Source organism: Athene noctua, chromosome 1 (genome assembly GCF_965140245.1).
Source record: "Athene noctua chromosome 1, bAthNoc1.hap1.1, whole genome shotgun sequence".
Taxonomy (NCBI): domain Eukaryota; kingdom Metazoa; phylum Chordata; class Aves; order Strigiformes; family Strigidae; genus Athene; species Athene noctua.
The window spans coordinates 186261765-186284348 of NC_134037.1; the positions used below are offsets into that span (position 1 = coordinate 186261765).

At 38.1% G+C, this 22584-nt stretch overlaps 1 protein-coding gene across 7 annotated transcripts in view; it reads left to right on the forward strand.

Annotated features, from left to right (window-relative positions):
- Positions 1-22584, forward strand: part of NLGN4X (neuroligin 4 X-linked) — a 195968-nt gene that overhangs the window by 168437 nt on the left and 4947 nt on the right. For all 7 annotated transcript variants that reach the window (XM_074907639.1, XM_074907646.1, XM_074907618.1 and 4 more), the window contains 2 exons: positions 11970-12155; positions 14024-14813. In XM_074907639.1, the coding sequence (XP_074763740.1) occupies positions 11970-12155; positions 14024-14813 (976 nt within the window). The remainder of the gene's footprint in view (positions 1-11969; positions 12156-14023; positions 14814-22584) is intronic.

Below are 22584 nucleotides of genomic sequence, written 5' to 3' on the forward strand. Positions count from 1 at the left end.
TCAGAGCATTTTACAATGAACAAGGCAAATTAAAGCAGTTAAGGTATCATGTACGAATTTCAATTGGATTCATTAAAACTATTTCATTGTAGAAATAATCATAATGGCTTAACTGAAGGAAACTTGACCTTCCTAGAGCTCTAATAAATTTAGGCTCTCTAAGAAGCTTTTCACTGTTTAGCTATATGTAGAAAAACAGGTTTTAAATCTTGTTAAAATGCATCCTATTGCCTTCTCTTATTCTTTTCCCCCTAAGTGTTCTTATAAACATATGCTATCCAGGATGTTTTCAAAAGGCTTTTATGTATTTAAGATGAGATATTCTCCTGATTTGTAAAGAATACACTTTATATTTCAGTATTGAAGCAATATAGAAACAAATAATAATATTCTCACTTCATCCTCTCTCTGACCTATTCTTTTATAGTGAATGTGGTAATGATGTGTTCTTTCTAGACAAGCAGATTTAGGTTTTGTCTTCACAATAGAAGTAATTTGGAAAAATACATCAAGGTAGAACCCTAGTACACTGTTTTCTTGCTTAAGCCTGGTGTTAGAAAATTGGATTAAAGGCATCACTATCCTTTTAACAGTCCCTTAACTCATATGAAAACTGTAAGCTGTGTTCACTACATGTTTCTCCTCACTTATCATATCTTGAGTTAAAACTTAAGTGAGTGTATATCTGGAGCTGGAAAGGGTAAATAGCCATAGCAGGCAGAAATTTCTTTCTGTGACCACTACTTTAGAATAGCAGGCCATATAACTGCTTGAGTTGCTGAATATTAAAAAATTTGCTTTGACAGTAGCACCTGCAAATTTCAAACTGTTTTGCATCTGAAGGAAAAGCACTGTTGTTTTGTTTTCAGGATTAAGAAGTATCTGTGTAAAATTATTCAGAGCCATACCTGGCCACTTCGCAGTCCTCCCATTTGTCCTAGTCCCTAGATATCTGTCTGTGCAGCAGTGATGCTTACTCAACATGCATGGGCCAGTCATGCTGCAGGAAAAATTCAGCAATGCTCTCTTTCTGCTAAACATGTGCTGAGGACACCGTTGCTCCATCTTGCATCCCACCATCTTTGCAGTAATGTTTGAATGGTACTGTTGAAGATACGCAGAGTTAAAACAAAAAGGAATGTATAGTTATATTGATTCCAACCAAAACATCTAGCCAAGCATCCTGTCTCCAAACTCCAAACATTGCTGGGGATGTTTGGGAATGGTTAGGGAAGGACAAACACATGATAATTCCCTCTAATACTCCTCTATCCTCCAACTATTTATATCTCAGGGTCTTCCTGAACCAGCTGTGGGTTTTATGTACTCAGTAATCCCCAATGGATTTCATTTCACATTTGAACACTTTAACGTTTGAGTTCAGCATGTACATTTTTACAGTGGTAAATGTGATATATACAGACAAAAGCTATTAGAAAATATGAAGACTTTGCTGTATGCTTGCTATTTGCTCTTTTCTTTAAAAAGGCCCTACTCTGGCATTTCACAAATGAAAACAAAAAAGACATGATTATTCTTCGAAGCATAATCTCATGTATCATTTATATTGGTTATGTCTTATTTCTGATCAGTTGATACACAAATCAATCTTATTTGTGAGAATTTTGCCTGACAAACTGCAGCCATCTATACAGGTCTGGGAAGCAGCCATGAAGAGGCATAAAGACAAAAGAAATCTGAAGCTAGACAATACAGCAGAGGCTTAAAAAGGAGGGGACAAATAAATCAAAATGCATTAGCTTGTTGATTTTGTACAGATTTCCTGATGATTAATTTCTTATTATGATATCTTTTCTATTCAATGTGTCTTATTAAATTTGGCATTAGTTTTCATGTAAAAAGGCTATGTCTCAGATATTAAACATTTTGTTTTTAAGAAAACCTGTGCAGGGCAGAAGAGGAAGCAAAAGTACTTAATTTGCAATGAAGAGTGTGCCTCATGTCAAGACACATTTTAAAAATTGATTGTAGTAGCTACTTAAATCTATGATAGAATGAGATTTAATCTTTCATTATTTATATTTTTCCCACTTAAATGGAAAAAAATTTCAAATATAACTACGTAACTTTCTGGTTTGTGGTTTTATTTAAATCTTAAAGTCATTGCAATTTACCAGTACCAAACTGTATTTGTAATTTTTGATACTGTTTTGAACAAGTAAGAAAATACTGGCTTTCACACACTAAATCAACCTTGTGTGTTTCCACTGGGAGATTTTATACTATCTACTGCAGTATAAATTTAGGGGGGGGGGGGAAAAATAGTAGAGTAATACAAAATATTCTTCCTTGAGAAAAGTAAAATTGCTTGTTTGTTTGTTTGTTTGTTACTATTGAAAAAAGTTACTGAAGTACCCCACCTGCAAAAAAATCACAACAACGGAGTCTTGCATTTGCAGTTTTCCTAGTTTCCATTTAAGTTTCTAATAAATTGTAATCTATTACAGCCTGGCGTGGACTACAGAGAACAATGTTTGAACCCATGTGACTATGCATATCAAATGGAAAATTTTAAGATTAGAATTAAATGAGCATACAGCAGCTAATATTTAAACTGAGAAAGTAAAAGAAATATTTATTTATTTTTTAAATATAGTGTAGTACAAGTGGTTTTGATTGCTTTTGCCACTGTTCCACTCTTCATTTAGAGCAGGAAACTTACTTCCTTCAGACAGGCCTCTGTTATACAAGCTTTCCTTTACACCTTGATATAGGAATTCATATGCGATTGCTAACCAATGTGGAAGGGATAAGAAAGCAAGCAGTGGGAAAATATCTGAAGGCAGAAGCATAGCTCAGTGTCTTATCTCCTGCTTCCACTGTAAAAGGAAGGAATGAAGAAAGAAGGAAAGAAGGAAAGAGAAAGAAAGAAAGAAAGAAAGAAAGAAAGAAAGAAAGAAAGAAAGAAAGAAAGAAAGAAGAAAGAAAGAAAGAAAGGAGAAAGAAAGAAAGAAAGAAGAAAGAAAGAAAGAAAGAAAGAAAGAAAGAAAGAAAGAAAGAAAGAAAGAAAGAAAGAAAGAAAGAAAGAAAGAAAAGGCACAAAGCAATGGAGGAACACTCACAGTTGAAATTTAGGCTTTCAGCCAGCGATCAAATTGATTTGTTATGGATTAGATCTAGGGGCCAAAATTTGAAGATAAAGAATGGAGTTTCCCTGCAGTGATGTAATACTGGGTATTATTGTGTGTGAAATGGCAAGAAAAAGTTGTCACAGTACTTTATTTTTTGAATAATTTGAAAAGAATGAGAAATCAGTACATAGGAAGAAAATAAATGCAAATTGCTACAAGATTGCAGTTATCCTGGTATATTTAACTCTAAGGCTGAAGCCATAGTTCTCAGGTGATACTTTACTGTATTTAACATAGTGGTGTTGTGGGGTTTTTTCTTTAGCTTTATTTTTTCATAGAATCATAGAGTCGTCTAGGTTGGAAAGGACCCTGGAGATCATCTAGTCCAACAGTTCGCCTAGCACAGTTTCCACATACAGCATATCCTTGAGCTCTAAATCGACCCTACTCTTGAACACCTCCAGAGATGGGAACTCCACCACCTCCCTCAGCAGCCCATTCCAACACCTAACAACCCCTTCTGGAAAGAAATGCTTCCTAATATCTAGTCTGAACTTTCCCTGGCGCAACTTGAGGCCGTTCCCTCTTGTGCTGTTGCTTTCTACTAGGCTAAAGAGGCTCAAACCCAGCTCTCTGCAACCTCCTCTCAGGTAGCTGTAGAGGGCGATGAGGTCTCCCCTCAGCCTCCTCTTCTCCAGACTAAACACCCCCAGTTCCCTCAGCCGCTCCTCCTACGACCTGTGCTCCAGACCCTGCACCAGCAACGTTGCCCTTCTCTGGAAACGCTCGAGTCATTCAATGTCCTTTTTGTAGTGAGGGGCCCAAAACTGAACACAGGAATCGAGGTGCGGCCTCACCAGTGCCGAGTACAGGGGTCAGATCCCTTCCCTGTCCCTGCTGGCCACGCTATTGCTGACACAAGCCAGGATGCCATTGGCCTTCTTGGCCTCCTGGGCACACTGCTGGCTCCTGTTCAGCCGGCTGTCAATCAACCCCCCCAGGTCCCTCTCTGACTGGCAGCTCTCCAGCCACTCCTCCCCAAGCCTGTAGCGCTGCTGGGGGTTGTTGTGGCCCAAGAGCAGCCCCCGGTTGGCCTCAGCCCATGGCTCCAGCCTGTCCAGGTCTCTCTGCAGAGCCTCCCTACCCTCGAGCACATCAACACTCCCACCCAACTTGGTGTTGTCTGCAAACTGACTGAGGGTGCACTCGATCCCCTCGTCTAGATCATCAATAAAGATGTTAAACAGGAGTGGCGCCAACACCGAGCCCTGAGGGACACCACATGTGACCCGCCACCAGCTGGATTTAACTCCATTTACCACAACTCTCTGGGCCCATTCGTCCAGCCAGTTTTTTACCCAGCGAAGTGTGCGATTGTACAAACCTCGAGCAGCCATTTTTGCCAGGAGAATGCTGTGGGAAACGATGTAAAAAGCCTTGCTAAAGTCAAGGTAAATAACATCCACAGCCTTTCCCTCATCCAATAAGCAGGTTGCCCTGTCATAGAAGGAGATCAGGTTTGTCAGGCAGGACCTGCCTTTCATAAACCCATGCTGACTGGGCTGATCATCTGGTTGTCCTACATGTGCTGTGTGATGGTACTCAGGATGAGCTGCTCCATCAGCTTCCCGGGCACCGAAGTCAAGCTGACAGACCTGTAATTTCCCGGATCATCCTTCTGATCCTTCTTATAGATGGGCATCACATTGGCCAATTTCCAATTAGTTGGGACCTCCCCGGTCAGCCAGGACTGCTGGTAAATGATGGAAAGTGTCCTGGCGAGCACCCCAGCCAGCTCCTTCAGCACCCTCGGCTGTATCCCGTCTGGTCCCATAGACTTGTGTGTCTGTGTGATGCAGCAGGTCACTGACTGTCTCCTGGATTGCTGGGGGGGTCATTCTCCCAGTCTCTGTATTCTGGCTGTGGAGGCTGGATTTCATCAATACAACTAACCTTGCTATTAAAGACTGAGTCAAAGAAGGCATTAAGCACCTCAGCCTTCTCCTCATCACTTGTTCCCAAATTTCCTCATGCATCTAGCAGGGGATGGAGACTCTCCCTGGATTTTCTTTTGCTACTGACATACTTATAGAAACTTTTCTTGTTATCCTTTATTGCAGAGGCCAAATTACTTTCCAGTTGGGCTTTAGCCCTTCTGATTTCCACTCTGCATAGCCTCACAGCCTCTCTGTAATCACTGTGAGTGGCTAGCCCCTTCTTCCAAAGGCTCTAAACTCTCCTTTTCTCCCTGAGTTGCAGCCAAAGCTCCCTGTTCAGCCAGGGTGGTCTTCTCTGGCGTCGACTTCTCTTACAGCACCTGGGGACCACCTGCTCCTGAGCCATTAACACTTCCTTCTTAAAGAGTGCCCAGCCTTCCTGGGCCCCTATACCCTTCAGGAGAGTCTCCCAGGGGATCCTGTCAAGCAGGTGCCTAAACAAGACTAAGTCAGCCCTTCTGAAGTCCAGGATGTCAGTCCTGCTTAGCTCTCTCCTGACCTTTCTAAGAATAAAGAACTCTTAATCGCTGTGCCCTAGTCGACCTCCAACCTCCACATCATCCACCAGCCCTTCTCTGTTTACAAAGAGGAGATCCAGCAGGGCACCTTCTCTGGTCGGTTCACTCACCAGTTGCATCAGGAAGTTGTCTCCCACACATTCTAGGAATCTCTGGGACTGGTCTCGTTCTGCCATGTTGTATGTCCAGCAGATGTCCGGGAAGTTAAAGTCGCCCACAAGAACAAGGGCAAGCAATCTTGAGATTTCACCTAAATGCCTATAAAATATCTCGTCCATCTCTCTGTCCTGGTTGGGTGGCCTATAGTAGACTCCTACTACAACATCTGCCCTGTTGGACTTCCCCCCTGATTCTAATGCAAAGATCCTTCACCCTGTCTTCACTACACCTGTGCTCGAAGCAATCATAACAGTCCCTAACATACAGAGCCACCCCACCACCTCTCCTTCCCTGTCTGTTCCTCCTAAAGAGCTTGTAGCCATCAGCTGGCACACTCCAGTCATGGGAGACATCCCACTATGTTTCTGTAATAGCAACAACATCGTAATTTTCCTGTTACATCACGGCTACAAGCTCCTCCTGTTTGTTACCCATGCTGTGTGCATTGGTATACATGCCCTTCAGATGGGCCGATGTTTTGCCCCCTTCCCCTTTCAAATCTAGTTTAAAGCTATGTCAGTGAGCCCAGCTAACTCCTGCCCCAAAATCCATAATTTTCAAATCTTTCCCTAAAGTGTATGTATTTCAATTATTTTTTCTGTTGTTTTTAAAGTGAAATTAGTATTCATGCCAATGGCTAGGTTAGTAACGCCTGGAAGACAAAACCTCCCTTTTTCTGCACAGCTACTTCAGAGCTAAGAAAAGCAATGAAACATGTCCTCAAATGGAAACAAATTCCTCTTCACTTTCTACAGGTTAAATCCAGGAAAACTGGAGTTAAATTAGGGGAGTCATTCATATTTTCATCTCACAATAGCAGATAAAGCACAGTCTACCCTTTTGCCAGTCTATCTGTCCTGAGGAACAGGAGCCATGAGTACTAGAGATTACTTTAATCTCTAGGTAGGGACTGACTTCACCTAAACTTGCCTAAAAGGCAAGTTGTCAGGTCTAAGCTGGTCATCTACATTTGTCTAATTTCAACAGAGAAAGAAAGTTACTTTGATTGGAACCAGTCCAAAGTTAGATATCTAAAAAGCTGAAGCTACTTTAGAGGGGTTTTTATCTGTCCACAGTAGTTGTCAGGTTAATACAAAAAAATACTAGATTAGACACAAAGTTTTGAGGTGGCTAAAGTTAACAGTGATCTATACATCCTTCCATATCTCCTCTGATCAGGAGCTCTACATGACACAAAGATGTCAGTTAGGATTGATGTTACATACTCCTCAAACTATCTGTTCAGTGCCCATAAATCACCACTAAATTTTCAGTCAGAAATACTTTAGTCTAAGTATTAGGATAAATTATATTCCAATATCATATTTAGTATAAATGAAATGCTTTATAGTTGTTAAGCAGCCTACTGAGTTATTTGCATATCTGGACAAGGTCCACAGCTGAAATGCAGCTGCACCTGAGCCTGCTCATTGCAAATTGAAATTCTGTGGCTGGAAGAATATAATTTTGATCCTGAGTGTGTCCACACTAGCATTTTAACTCAGATCAAGAGTGCATTTCCACAGAAAACCTCAGTATTATCACCATCTCCTTGCACAGTGTTTCACATTGCAGAGAGGTTCTATAAAGTACAGCCTGGACCATTCCAGGTGAACAGCAGCTGGAAGATTTGCTCCCCCTTATGCACTAGTGGTCATGCAGTTGGTCCATGAGACCTGACAAGAGTTAGGCTATAATAAAGACAGAATGTGAAATGTGTATATTGTTGATGTGAGGTCCAGTTGTTATGGTCTAGACGCACTCTTGCAGGTCTGCATGGCATGGTAATGTCGGGATGGCCTCCAGCCACAAGAACGCTGGAGCTGGACACAAGTAAACTGTCTGGGTAGATTTTAGAGATATTGGCCCTTGTTATTTGTCACTGTAGGTCCCCACATAACTTTTTAGTAGTAGAGGGGAAATATCACCACTGGTTTGTTGGGGCTTAGTCTCTCAAGAAAATTTCTGTGGCAGAGTGGGAAAAACAACTATAAAGATAGACCTAGGGATTTCCTCTTGTTTAAGTGGGATCTAAAGGAGCTCTGTGTATAGCTTTGTGTCTTCAGTGCTTTATCAAAACAGTGTAAGTGACAGTATGTAGCTTGAGTCCATTCATTTTTAAAGGCTGTGGAAAAGGAAAATTCCCAGTAGTTATCATTTGTAGTCTTCTTCCTCCTTGGCTGTAGCTAATCTTGTACGCTAAAACAAAGTGTTAATCTAGAGTGTTTCCCTTAATAGAATCGGAGAAAAATAAGACCGTTACTTTAAAAACCTCAATTTAAAGAAGCATTACTTTTTCCTATGAAAGAATGTAGAAAAATGAGATACAAGATTAATTACAAGTAATACCACGAAACAGATTAAGAACACTTTGTTTCCTTTTATAAAATTATGAGGGTTTGTTTATGTTTAAAGAATAAACTGCCATAGGAAAAAGCTGCCAAATTCATGTGGTTTAAATCAAATCAGTATCAAAGCAGTTTATTAATTTACTAGTGACATATAACTAAGCAGCAGTCAGTCAGCTATACTTTCAGGGTCAGGATCAGCAGTACAAAAGATAAACTAAAATACTGGACACTTAAGAAAGGTTAGTAAACAGTTGCAGATTTCTAAACACCATTCTGTAACTAATCCTAAAGAGTTCTAATCACACACAAATGCACAGAGCTAGGTATGCACCAAGCTGCCACTCCGAGGCTGCGTGGCTCACCAGCAGCCATTTTCCATGTGGGACATATGGCTGCTCCAGCATCAGGAGAGCTCCTGCCACTCCCAACCGCCCACTGACCCACATAGGATAAAAAAAAAAAAACAACTCACAAGGCCCCACACATGCCAAGATGGTCCCTGTGTGCCAGCCTACATGGACAGCCCCTGGCTGGGTGCAGGCACCCCACAGGAGGGTGCTCTGTCCAGGCTGGAAGGAGCTTGTGATGTCTGTGGCTACTTCTTGCATGTCAAACCATGTCCAGCTACTGCCCTCTTCCCACCTCCCTCTCTTTACTTTTACAAATTGTCATGCTGCTTTTGCCCTTCTTTTCAAGCTGACCTTTGATTCAGAAGACTCTAATTCCCTGATTACTACTCAGTCCAGCTGGTGGTCATCTTTCCCTCTGGCATGATAAGTTTGGAGGAAATGTCCCCTAAGACAGTTTTGGGTATTTCACTCAACAAACCTGGGATGTACTCACATTCCCCTTCTTCAGCTGTTGTTCATGTAATTTTGCCGTGGGAGATTCATGTGGCCACACTTCCAAATCATTATTTAAGGGAAGACAGGTTTGTGAAGTCAAGAACTGATTACTGTTAGTGTCTTTCTGTATCATTATGGGGGAAAAAAACCCACCTCTTTGTTTTCCATATTCAACTATTGCCATTCCTTCCTCTGTCGCATTAGGCTAGTGAGAAAAACTTCCAGGTTCTATCAGAACACCAACCTAAGGATTTTCAGGTCAAAGAGTGCCATTCAAATAACACCAAACTGTAAAATGGGAAGTATTCTTAACTGCACTTATAAGCATATATGTAAAATGCACAGAGTATAAATCCCCATCTCAGAAAAAAAGCAGTATTCCTGGTTTTTTAGGATTTTAGAGTGACACATGACAATACTGTTCTGAAATGTTCACAGTGGTCATGGAAAAAAATATACAAATCTCTTAGTCTTGTGTGTTTCTGGATAGTTACTCCTAGCCTGAATTTCTTGAAATGGCTTTGAACAAATATTTTAATCTGGTATTCAGAGCGTGAAAGAAAATATATCCTCATCAAGAAGAGACAGATTTATGAATTCAGTTTGTGTCATGTGGGGCTGACACTTTGCCATGATGATTAGTTTTTAAATTAAGAATATTTGTTCTTTCAATTAATGAGAATCAGCAGAGAACTGTGGAAGCAAAAAATCTTAATTTGTCTAACATCAGATATTCATTGACTACAGTTTTACTCAGTCACCTTTTAATACATTTGGAAAGAATTCAAAATCAGAAAGATCAACCAGCTTTAGCGTGATGCTGCTAGAAAAGCTAAAACATGTTTAGGCTCTGAATATTAATTACCATGCTGCTTTAAAGGTTACAACAGTCACTTTCTCCCGGGGAGGTCATAGTTCTGATTGAATAAAGGCTTAATTGTAGAATATTATAGAATATTGCAGTGAGCTGCAGCAACAAAGCCAGCAAGTGGGTTATTCTTTCTTTGACAGTCCTAAAAAGATAATAAAGGCATATGAAAAAGAGAAGAACACATCTGTTAAAAAAAATGAGGCAATTATGGATTAATAGCTGTTTGGTTTTCCCCCATTGGTAGAGAAGAGGAAAGAAAGAGTGTGTTACTGCTATTCTAGCTACTGTGCTTACCATTATTAGAGACTTTTTAATGAGAAAGCCGTTTCAAATGTTATTTAGCAGTAAGGATGTGATTCGTATTACTGCAGTTGAAGCAACTCTTCTGTGAAAAACACAAGGACTCATCAGACACTTGCTGACATTAAATACGTATTAATAATTACTAATTAAATATGAAAAAGATTCTTTTGGGTGCAAGGTAATACATAGCATTCAGTCATGCATAACCTTGCATGCAGAAATTTATGCCACCATAACATAAGCCGTACAGCATTCCATATTGAGAGCTTAGTCCTTATGTGGTCTTGCTTTTAAACCTTGAGGCTGGGTTTTGCATTTCATTGTAGGAATTTTATCACAGAAAACTTTATGGTGAAAGTCTGGCAGATGTGAATGTCTGACAATGTAATTTCTTCTCTTTTGCCTTTCCTTCTCTTCCACTTACTCCATACTGTGAATCTCTTCCACCTTGTGAATTTTCATTCTTCCTGTCAGTGAAAAAATAACTACAGTCAGCGCAGAGATCTGTTCCCCTTTGCCAAAGCAGGCAAAATGTACTGCAAGGCCTTTTTTTTTCCCTGGGGACCTCAGGCTTCCCCTGCGGCCCTTCCTAGGAACATGAAGGTTTTGTCACAGTAGGCTGAGGTGGTTCAAGATGATGGGCTCTTTCATCTCAAACTGCTCCAAGACTGCAGCTCTCCTGAGTCCTGGGGCCCTCTCCTGGCAAATTTGTCTGAACTGATAATTAGCTTGGAAACACCAGACAAGTGATTTTCTTATTTTGTCTTGGTAAGTAGCTGTCAGCAGTGCCTATATCAGTAGTGTCCATCTGAAAACTTCTGTAATGCTGAAGGTATTTCTAATAGACTTCTGACTTCCAATTCTCTGACAGGAACAGGTCTGTGGGAGTTAAAAAGAGGAGTGTGAGTACATGGCTCGATGTGGTAATTTGCACATGGCACAAGGTCTTAACTGTGAATGATAGGAAGCACAGATAACTGCAATGTTTCACCTTAGCTGGCTTCAGAAAAACAAAATTAATCTCACTCCTAGTCTTTTGGTCATTTTGTTCTCAGTTACAAGACAAGAAGCGAATGTGTCATGCTTTGTTTCTAAAATCTGATAACCGCAGTACAGGAACAAAAAATATCAGCACAGCTTTCCCTGCAGTTTCCAAGGAAAGAGACAAAACCTGATCTGTTCACATAAAATCTCCCTACCAAAGGCTGAATAGCCAAGGATTTACCTGCTATCTTCCTAATAAGTATCCTCTGTGAAACTGGAGTGTAACTTTTTCCTAGGCTTTTTTCCTGTTCCTTTTACTATTTTCTTCATCCCTCTTCTTCTATTTCTGAGTATGTCTATCCATATCACAAGTCCAATAATTTAAAGACCTATGTAGTGCAGGAAAACTCTGGTCCATGGTAAGAAGCATGTAAATTAATGTGTTAGGGAGCCTTGTTCTCAGTGGAAGCCTGTGTATCTCACTACTTCTTTGCACAAAAATGATTTCCTAAGTTTTTGTACCTTACTCAGATACAGTTATCAAATGTTTAAAATCTTCACTCTGTATCATTGCATTGATATAGAATTATTTCAAAAAAGGAAATAATGATTTATCACAAACGTGACCTCTGCACAATGGAAAAAACAAACAAAAGCCAAAAAGCATACAGAATGAGTTCCACTGCCTGCACTTGAGACATTTAACTACATCTGTGACCTTTAAAAAAAAAAAAAAGAATTTAAAAAAATACAACCCAGAAGATGATAGGAAGATGTGTTGTGAATAGTGAATACCCTGTAGCTAACTTTGTATCTCATGAACTAAAATTATCTTTTTTTGCCTTATAGGTTTTTTAAGTACTGGTGACCAGGCTGCAAAAGGCAATTATGGATTGCTTGACCAAATCCAAGCTTTACGTTGGATTGAAGAAAATATTGGATCTTTTGGAGGAGACCCAAAAAGAGTTACTATTTTTGGATCTGGGGCAGGAGCTTCCTGTGTCAGCCTCCTGACACTCTCTCACTATTCAGAAGGTAACAGTCTTCTGAGCATAGCACTCTTTTTTTAAACATTATAGTGTAACTATCAGGTAGGCTGAAGTAGAATTACATGAGGTCTGTAATTTTTGTAAACTACCTACTAGCTAGTATTCTGGATTTGTATTAGTCAACATAAATATTTTTATATGAAAAATTATATGCTATTATAGCAGAAATTTCATGTGACAAATTCCATGAGCAATATACTTTTTCTAGCTATATCAACAGTCTCCACTGGCTCTTCAATCAAAGAATTTGCCCTAATTAAAATGTAAAAGGGTAGTGACCTTTTTAATTTTTTACACACTCTTGTATGTATTTCCAATGTGTATTTAGATCCTTTCCTTACTTAATAATAACATAAATTCACCTAATTAAAAAATATATTTAACTCCCCACAAGTACTCTGTGATCCTGAACAGAATTCTTAAGATTTTGGTAGGTTTTTGATCTACTCTTAACACCTCATGCCCCAAAAAAAACCAAACCCAAGAACATACAGCACCAGTGCTGAACCATAAATATTCCTGGTGATAAGACCAAATCTACAAAGAATTTATAAAAGAAGATAAGACCAAAATATCTATTGTATTTATAAGTCCATGACACTTCTATCACATTAAAACAGGCAGAAGTCTATGACAGCAGGCTAAACCCTCGCAAGAAGTTGTAGCAGGGTGGCTGGTAAACACATCCTATTTGGAAATACATAGAATTATGCCTGATAATTCAATCTATTGTTACAAATAGGGTGCAGTGAATAGCTGTTGAGTAAGCCATGACAAAATGAAGCAGATGGAACCATGAAAAAACTAATCACGTCATCGAAATTCTGTACTGTGTGCAGTAAGTAATCATCACAAAGTTGTATCAACCACAACCAGTGTTTCCCATAAAAGTTTTAAGTTCTTTAAAAGATTTTTGTGCTGTTGCTGTCTTTGACATTTCAAAGGGTTGACAGTAGAAACCATGTGCAGAAGAGGCCCAGGCATTTTAGTTTAAGTATAAAATAGGCCATTTTAGTGATCTTAGCATGAAAAAATAGATGGGATAGATTCATGAGTAAGATCCAGTTGCTTTTCAGAGCTTTGACACAAAAGATTTCTTCAGACTGGATCTTTCATCTCTCTTTATATTGGTACATATAAAGCAACCAGAAAGAACTATTGAATCTCATCTTATTCTCTTCTGAAAAATGTAGATTTAATTCAACGTATTATATTCAACATATATAAATGTAGTTTAATTCAACATATAAGCAATGCTAGCACACACACAAAAATAAGTAAAAATACTTAAATTGATAAAGAAAAAATTATATCAGAGTAGAAGACTCAAGCCTATTAATTTGATTCTAACAGAGCAGTTTTTTTCAAATTATGTGATGCATGGCTTCTATGAAGGAAATTAGAGTGTGTAATTTTTATTTGACCTTTAAACTACTGAAGAGCAAATTTATGAGAGTCATTTACATGGTGAAAAGGATACTACTGCTTGTAGCTGCCACTCCTTTAAAGAAATTTTTACAGAACTACCACTGTGCTAAAGCCAGGGACTTCCATTAAAGATGCAAGAAAACTACAGTACAATCACGAGTTTTGTTCTCGAAACAGTAACCTGAAACCTTCATGCTTTATGTGTGTGAGCATCAAGAACAAGAGATTTTAATTAGTAGACTATTAGAGATATTATACAAAGGAAGCAGTGAGTAGGATATATGGAAACTGACTTGAAATTTAGGTATATGCATCCTTTTGTTATTGTATAATCAAGCTTTCGTTGCTTAGTGAAAGCTCCTTTTATTTTTATTTATTTTTTTTAATATGTAATTGGATTTGCATTTAAACAATTTGCACCTGCAGGTTTGTTCCAAAAGGCAATCATACAGAGTGGAACAGCCCTGTCCAGCTGGGCAGTGAACTATCAGCCTGCCAAGTACACTCGGATATTGGCAGATAAAGTGGGCTGCGACATGCTGGATACCACTGATTTGGTTGAATGTCTTCGAAATAAGAATTACAAAGAACTCATTCAACAGACCATCACTCCAGCCACGTACCACATTGCCTTTGGGCCTGTGATAGATGGAGATGTGATTCCAGATGACCCTCAGATTCTCATGGAGCAAGGGGAATTCCTTAACTATGATATAATGCTGGGCGTGAATCAAGGGGAAGGTTTAAAATTTGTGGATGGCATTGTAGACAATGAAGATGGTGTTTCCCCCAATGATTTTGACTTTTCCGTCTCCAATTTTGTGGACAATCTATATGGTTATCCAGAAGGAAAAGATACACTGCGAGAGACCATTAAATTCATGTACACCGACTGGGCAGACAAAGAAAACCCTGAAACAAGACGGAAGACCCTGGTTGCTCTTTTTACAGACCACCAGTGGGTTGCTCCAGCTGTTGCTACTGCTGATTTGCATGCCCAGTACGGATCTCCAACATATTTCTATGCATTTTATCACCATTGCCAAAGTGAAATGAAACCCAGCTGGGCTGATTCAGCTCATGGTGATGAAGTCCCTTATGTGTTCGGGATTCCTATGATTGGCCCCACAGAACTGTTCAACTGCAACTTTTCCAAGAATGATGTCATGCTCAGTGCAGTAGTTATGACGTACTGGACTAACTTTGCCAAAACTGGGTAAGTTTGACCCCCAGCATTCCTTTTTGTTGATATCATACTTGTAAAGCAGTCAGTATCCTCTTGCAGTGGCTTGAGACCTTGATCTTGCAGTGGCATTATAGAACCATTTGCGTAAGACAGAAGGTAACTGGGGCTTATTCATATTTAATAGATTTTTAATTAGTGTGTTCCCTCAAACTATTTTCTTTCAGTAGCTCACTGAGAATAATAGTGCACTGTATTTTTGATTCAAAAAATAGGGCAATTATTAAGACAAAGCATGTCTCAGAGAAAAGGCAGCTCACTAAGATACTGAAAAATCAGAGGCAAAATGTCTGCTACTTGAAGAAGGAACTGTCAGGCAGATAGCACTTATCTGCTATAAAAGAAAGGAAGTTCTTGTTTTTAGTGACCTTCACAGGGACGGGGACTCAGGGAGGAATTGGAACAGAAAGGCAGACACTGGAAAGATTTTTCCCTCTGAGGGCTATAATGGCAATAATAAGTACTTGACTGGAATGAAGAAGAGACTCAGATATAAATTTTTCTTTGAGAAGGTTAACAAATTAATTCTGCTTACGAAACAAAGACATCAATGTTTTGCTGAAATAGAGTTGTAAGCATCGAGGAAAGAACTCTCAAAGCAGCTTAATCTGCGAGTACTATTAATAATTTCTGTCCTGTTCCTATAAGCTTTCCTTTAAAGAGTATTGTAGTGTTTTACTTGAGCGGCAAGGGCTTTTTGTTAACCTTGAGTCTTCGGTACTGAATTAAAACAAAAATACTTGTGGCACAAAGGGGCTGTAAATCTTTCCAATGAATGTTTAATGGCAGGATTGGGCTCTGGAAGCTGCAGCTTTACTGCACTGCAGTGAATGGCATGCAGCTATATAAGAAAAATTCAGAGATGCCTACTGTGAAACACTCAGTGGCTTCAGCAGCTCTTGCAGCCTTTAATTAATCCAAATGATGTTCAAGGAAGAGAGATTTTGCAGTCTTAACAAAAACCTCAAGCATGAATTAAGTAAAAAACACAATCAAATGCTTCAGGTCAATTTATAAGGCAAAAAGAAAGCTTTTATTGCACTGCCTTTTAGACAGACACGTACTTTTGCATGCAGAAATCCCACAGTACTGCAACAATAGTGAACAAACTGTGGAATATTTAGATGTATTTGGCAACAAGAAGTCATCAGTATTGGGATGGGCAAACTTCAGGATGAAAGCTTGGTTTATGGACAGAGAATGCCACATGCTGGCTGCACTGCACACTCAGATGATTGTACCATCAGTCTGTCTTTCTTTTTATAGACGAACTGTCACCTATACATAGGGAACATCAGATTCTCACAAAGATACATCATTGGAATTATTATGGAGATGCAAGATCTCCACAGTCTCACTCCTGTTTACGATTACTTTATGACTGTTCCCTGTAGAATAAGAAGTCATACTTAAGCAATTTTTTAAGGCTGACAGGAGCCTCTCACTGTCCCAGCTGCCACCATTACTTGTAATTGCAAGCACTTTCCAGCTGTTGCTACTTGAAATCTAATTTCAGCAGGCGATACATGCCATCACCCAGTTCTCTGGCTATGAACCCATTGTCATACTACACCTAAAGGTGCAACAGGTGCTCTGGGAGAGCTGTCATTTCTGAAACTTCACCATTGCTGATGAGACAGAAATGGAACATATCTTCTTTTACAAACGTCCCTTTATAGACAATCTGAAAGATGTGTCATTAAAAATGACTTCTAGCTGGAAAATTTCAGTTTTCACAAGGAAAGGAAAAGAGCAACACAAGACACATTACCTTGCTGGCTTTTTAATTTGTGTATATGAACAATGATTAATTGTTCTGGAGAGTACAAGAGAATACTTGGAGGAAAATAATATTTTAAGATTACATTTGCTCTGCACCTCTGATGCCTCCAGTGGAAAACAAAAGGTTGCAGCCTAGAACAACAGGGGACGTATCTGCGGTAACCTTTCTTGCCTTTACTCTCCCACATGCAATTTGGAATTCATGTGCCTACTCAGGTCATCCAGCTTTCAAAAAGATTGATATGGTTTGAGACTACGTTGCTAGGGACTTTCCACTTTCTTTTAATTGATGGTTTCACATCCTTACTCGGATAGAACTTGGCTTGCTTTGTGTTTGCACCCATGGCAACACATACGAAAAATCTGTTACCTTAAGATTTTATTATTCCACGTTTCCTGGTAGGTAAGTCTTGAACATTAAAACTGCAGATTTATTTATTTCATTTTGATGTCTCTGAGACTTTTCAGTCTTGATGACTTTTCCACAGAGGCTGCATCCAGGTACTTATTGTATAATTACAGCTCAGGTGGTGCATCGTTCTGATGGACTGTGCTGGGCTTTTAGCTGACATGCCACCCGCTGCTGAAAAACACACATTGTTTAATGGGCCTACTGCCAAGGCTTCGTTTGGAAGGCAGGTCAATCTTGTAAAATCACTAGGTGTCAAAGACACAGCACAAGGCACAGAGCTTTTATTGTGTTTTACTTCCAAGTCAGTTACTGAAGCTAGCAAATAGGAGGTGACAATTAAAGTGTTTAATGGCAAATAGATCGTGCTTGAAATGAATACCTGGAAGCTGCATTTTTGCTAATCTATCTTCTACCTTGCTGTGACTTTTTTTCTTTCCTAACCAGTGGGTTTGGCCTTTTCAAAACTACATTTCTCACATACCTTAGGAATAGTAAAGCAATTTATTACAGTGTAGGTGTGAGAAACTACATTTGGGATACAAAAATGACATGGAAATACAGCCTTTGATTCCACTATGCGCAAAATCATATGTGAAAGCTTCATTAAGAGGTGCACTTAAAGCTTCAGTCTGGTGCCAGTAGTACTATCCTAACTGTAATGGTAATTTTATATGCTTAAATGTTCTGTTAGGGCCATGTTACATCCTTTGCAGATGCATCAGCAGGGGGAGAGTGAATGACATGAGAGGATGTGTGCCAGTCCTTCACAGATACTCTGCCAGCTACACTCTTATGAAGCAGGATTTGAAGTTTTATAGAGCAGATATGAAGCCATGCTCTCATTAGAGGCATCTATCAGGTTTCTAAAAATTAACCTCTTTTGAGGAGTTACAATACTCTATTTTTGCTCCCATTCATCCAGCTCTACCTAGGCTGGTAATGGGAAAGATAAAGGCCTAAAGGATGTATCCTTCTTTTCTTTGTAATTCAGATAAATACTCCTGAATTATTTCACTAACATTGATTCTGAAGCAAAAAACCTGAGTTATTAAGGATGTCTATGTTTTATATTCGGTTTGGCTTTCTAATGAAAGAGACAATTAAACTTATAATGACTAAAGCGTATTTTCAAATTAATTCTCTGTGAACTCCTTTATGAGGCTGTTGCATTTCTTTTTGATGTTTTTGTCTGAAAAAATAACTGTCTCCAATGGTCAATCTGTGTTAGTCAAACAAAACAACGTACTTATGGTTTGCTTTCTTTAGTAGTTATAATACCTGACTGGGAGCATGGCAACAGTGGGACCTGGTGATAAGTGAGGAAAGGAGGTAAAGGAAACTATGATTGTGTACAAGTGCTTGAGGCAGGAATGGCTGTACTGTTATTAATATTGTGTCAACATGCAAAATCAGTGGAAGCATGAAGAAATGCCACAGGTTTTTTCTTTCTTTTTTTTTTTTTTTTTTTTTTTTCCCCTGCATGGAGAAAGGATGACTGTTGAAAGAAAATAAACAATCAAGGGTCCTTTCAGTGTCTTGGTGACAGAATTAGTATGTAACTGTTAAGACATTTTGCTCTCCAATTAAGTTAGAGAATGACAAAAAAGAATAAAACACTTTAAGTGCTTTAATGTAACAGTTCCATTGTCCTGACTGATAGTTAATGTGGTTACCAAAATAATTAAAAGATGAGTGGTATTTCAACATGTTATATGGAATTCAGTATAAGAGAAAACTTCTTATGATTCTCCTTCATTCTTCCTGTGCCAATATCACCAAATTTTAAATACTTAGTTCCCTCCTTTGCCCTCCACATCAGGTAATAATTCACCCTGTGAACAGGAATGTGTGTTGCTCTTCAGTCAGCATCCATTGCAGACATGTTTACTTTATATCACCTGAGAAAAAAAAATCAACGCTTTGAATGTACATTTGTAGCCCATGAGGTGTGAATTAAATGGCAATAAACAGCAACCTGTTAAATTGAGCAAAATCAGTGCAGGCTGAAAGTGGGGAAAGAAAGTGGCAGGTGAAATTAGATGATTCTGCACATTAATAAAAAAATACCTTCAGTAAGAAGAGAAAGACCATTATACGGTCTTCTATCATATGGAAGACAAGTTCAGGCATTTCATTTTTTGATGGAGAAGCTGTTTAAATTTAATTCTAAAGGTGATGAAAATACAGAGGAAAATTAATAACAATAAACATCAGTATTGTTCTAGCAATAGGATTTAGGAAGAAAAAAAGCCAACTAGTAGGATTGGGAAACAAGTTATCTAGTCCCTATGAGAGCCATTACTGGAAGAAGTACAGAACTGAAAAAAATTACTCAGATTATATTTTTATCACCATGATTGCAGCGGGTTTTTAAAGGAAGGTTTCCTAGCAGCCTTTTGTCCTCAACAATGTCCAGAAACACAAAGGTGATGTGAGAGGCTAAAAAATCAAAAGAAAATTTGAAGTTAAAGGAACAGATCAAAAGTTCTGCCAAACAGCTGATTCAATAGGAGAAATTATTTTCTGCCTATGTATAATACTGGAAAGATATTCGTAACAGGACAAACTGCCCAACTACCCAAGAAAAAAAAATTAATATGTCATAAATTTTAACCTTATTTTATGAATTGTCTCCAGTGTACATAGGAGGAGGGCCAAGGAAAGTAAAAATCCTGTTATTTATAGCTAGGGAATATTTTTGGTAAATTTTCATTAATCTGTAAAACCAAGATATATGTATTATTGGATCCTCTATTTAGGATGTGACAATTACTCCGTTTTCTTGTGGAAAAAAAAAAAAACCAACAAAAAACAACCAAACAACAAACCATCATCCAAATTCAGACAGAATATTCAGGCCATTTATTCAGTTACTAAGGTGGTCAACCCTAGAGTTGATGCCAATGGCAGAATTCTGATATCCTCAGCAAAAAAATGACATGTCTGTAGGTCTGGATGACTTTTTTCTGTTCCTTGGTTCAGTGAACAGATTCATGCCCATACACAACCATGTAAATAAATCCTAAAATACAAGACTAGCCCTGTGTAATGTAGTTTTCTCTCTTCTGTTTGGAGGAAGTGGCAACATAATTGGCTATTCCTAATAGTTAAAAAGGAGAGATGGAGGCAGAGAATGGAAGAGAGGGAATGGAAGGGGAGGTTGATATTTATTTGGTTTGCAGGCTGTTTGTAGGGGAAGGCAATACTAATTTTAAAAATATTTAGTTGATAAAATCATCATCTGCTGTAATTTTTATAGGGCCATAAAAAAAAACAAAAAACCAAAAAAACAACCAACCACAAACAAACAAACAAAAAAAACCAAACACAAAAAAACCCAAACAAACTGCATGTCCACCTTGTCTCATTGAAATGAGTGTTCAGCTTCTTCATCTCCTGTACTGTGTATCAAGTGCACCTCATTTACATGAACTAGCTTCATTTATATGTTTTCTGCAGGACCCTTCCCAGAGTCTTTTGTACTGTGAATCCAAACAGCAAGTAGGAAGAACACAAGATGAATTTTGTGCTGGAACTCTTGCAGGATTTTGAGTTTCTGACAAGAAAAATGCTTTGCATTTTGATAATAACCTTGCTGATTTTTAATTTGCTTTAGAATTTATGTGTTGAACCCCAAAGTACTGTAGTAGCAGATACATTGAATTGGGCCAATATCTTCTCCTCTGGATTTTCCAAATCTTTCAGTCTGCTCTTTAAGAACAAAATAAATAATACTTTTCTTTCCTTCTTTAATGTATGTTAGAATCACTCAAAGTAGCAGCATACATCTGCTGCAGTACTGTTTGGAAGTGGATATTATTCCTTTAGCTTCAACTAAGATGAACAATTACTAATCAATTGTCTTCTTGTTCAGAATTAACAAAATTTGCTAACTAGTACTACATAAAATGAAAAATAAATAAATAGGTAGATAAATGAAATAGCCACAATTCTGGAACCACTACTTTATATCTTACTGAGATGGGAAAGATTTGATACAATACAATATTTTAAAAAAACACAACCAAACCACCCCCAAAAATACCAAATGCCTAAACCCACAAGCATAAGTAAACCAAAGCATGAAAAGTATATAGAAAAAGAATTCTTCCTTTCACTCAAAAAAAGTAAGATAAATTATTTCAGGGAAACAGATGAATACAGGTATCATAATAGTATTAAAATCAAAATACCAGTCTGATTTAGGAACTAAGGAATAGCTCTTTATGAGCAGCAAAGGAATGCAATCATGTTCATGAGCTTTTGAAAATTGAAAAAGAATAAAACTAAGACACTTTAAAATCTGTAGCAGTGGATCTTGGCATTCCCGTATCATACATAACAGTATATTGGAAGAAAAAGAAAATATTAAAATAATTTTTTCAGGAAATAAACTAATGCATATGGGAATGGAAAGGAGAATGGGAAGTTCTCAGAGTAATGCACAGAAAATGAATCATGTGTTTTCAGTATAATACCTCAAAAAATCCCAGAAAATATTTTTTGTTGCAAAAGCAATTCAAACTCATGCACAAAAGAATATTAAACTCGATAATAGTAATTTTAAATTTCTGTATTTTTTCAAGCTAAGTGGAAGTCACTTTTACATAAAGTTTACTAAAACTATAAGGATACATAGACATTAACCACATTTAAATGCTTTTTGTGGCATTGGTTTGTCTTTATTCTGAACCTGTGAGGAGAAAAGAAAAAGGATGAGAAAAGCATTATTTCAATTAAATATTTGCCTTACCAATTTTGAAATTATCTGAATAGTGTACTACTCTTATCTCTACTACTACTTAACTGTTGTAAAATTTGTTTATCTCAGTTAATATATTTCTCATCCCCACAAACTGGGACAGAATTAAGGCTCACTGTCCTATGGCCATTAAACATAGTTATTTAGTAGCAATGAGAACACAGAACTTTCAAATAGTAATCAGATAATGCAAAGGGTGGAAAGATTTGCAACACACAAACACTTCAAAGGTTTTTCCTAAAGTAGGTAGATGAACAAAGGGGAACTAATTGATCAGTAAAAGAACACAAAGAGAAATACTTCCCAGTTGCATGTATTAGCCCTGCTAGTTCATGTTTTGAGATTTTTTTATGGAATATACACAGCTAGTATAAATTCTTATGGTCACATGGACTTCTAACATTGCCATAGGGATTAGATGCCCATAATTATTGCTTACAGCAATGGAAGTAGTGGTATCTTAAATTAGCAAGTAAGCATCAAACCTTGAGAAGAGCTGAACCTACACCTTTACTATGGAGAAAGGTAGTAGCTCTCTAAGACAGCTTTGGCGTATGATGATCAGAGGACTTCAAATGAACTTTTGGGAGCTGAAACACAACCTTTTCTTCATTTTCATGTAGAAAAGTATTATAGTGTCTGAGATGCACTGTACCGTAAGTAATTTCTCTTTTGTTTAACATCTGTTGGTTTTTAGCTTCTGCTTTTAGGTTATGTTAATTATCAAATAAACTATTAACTAAAGGATGGAGGGTTTTTTGGTTTTTACTTTTGTTTTGGGTTTTGCT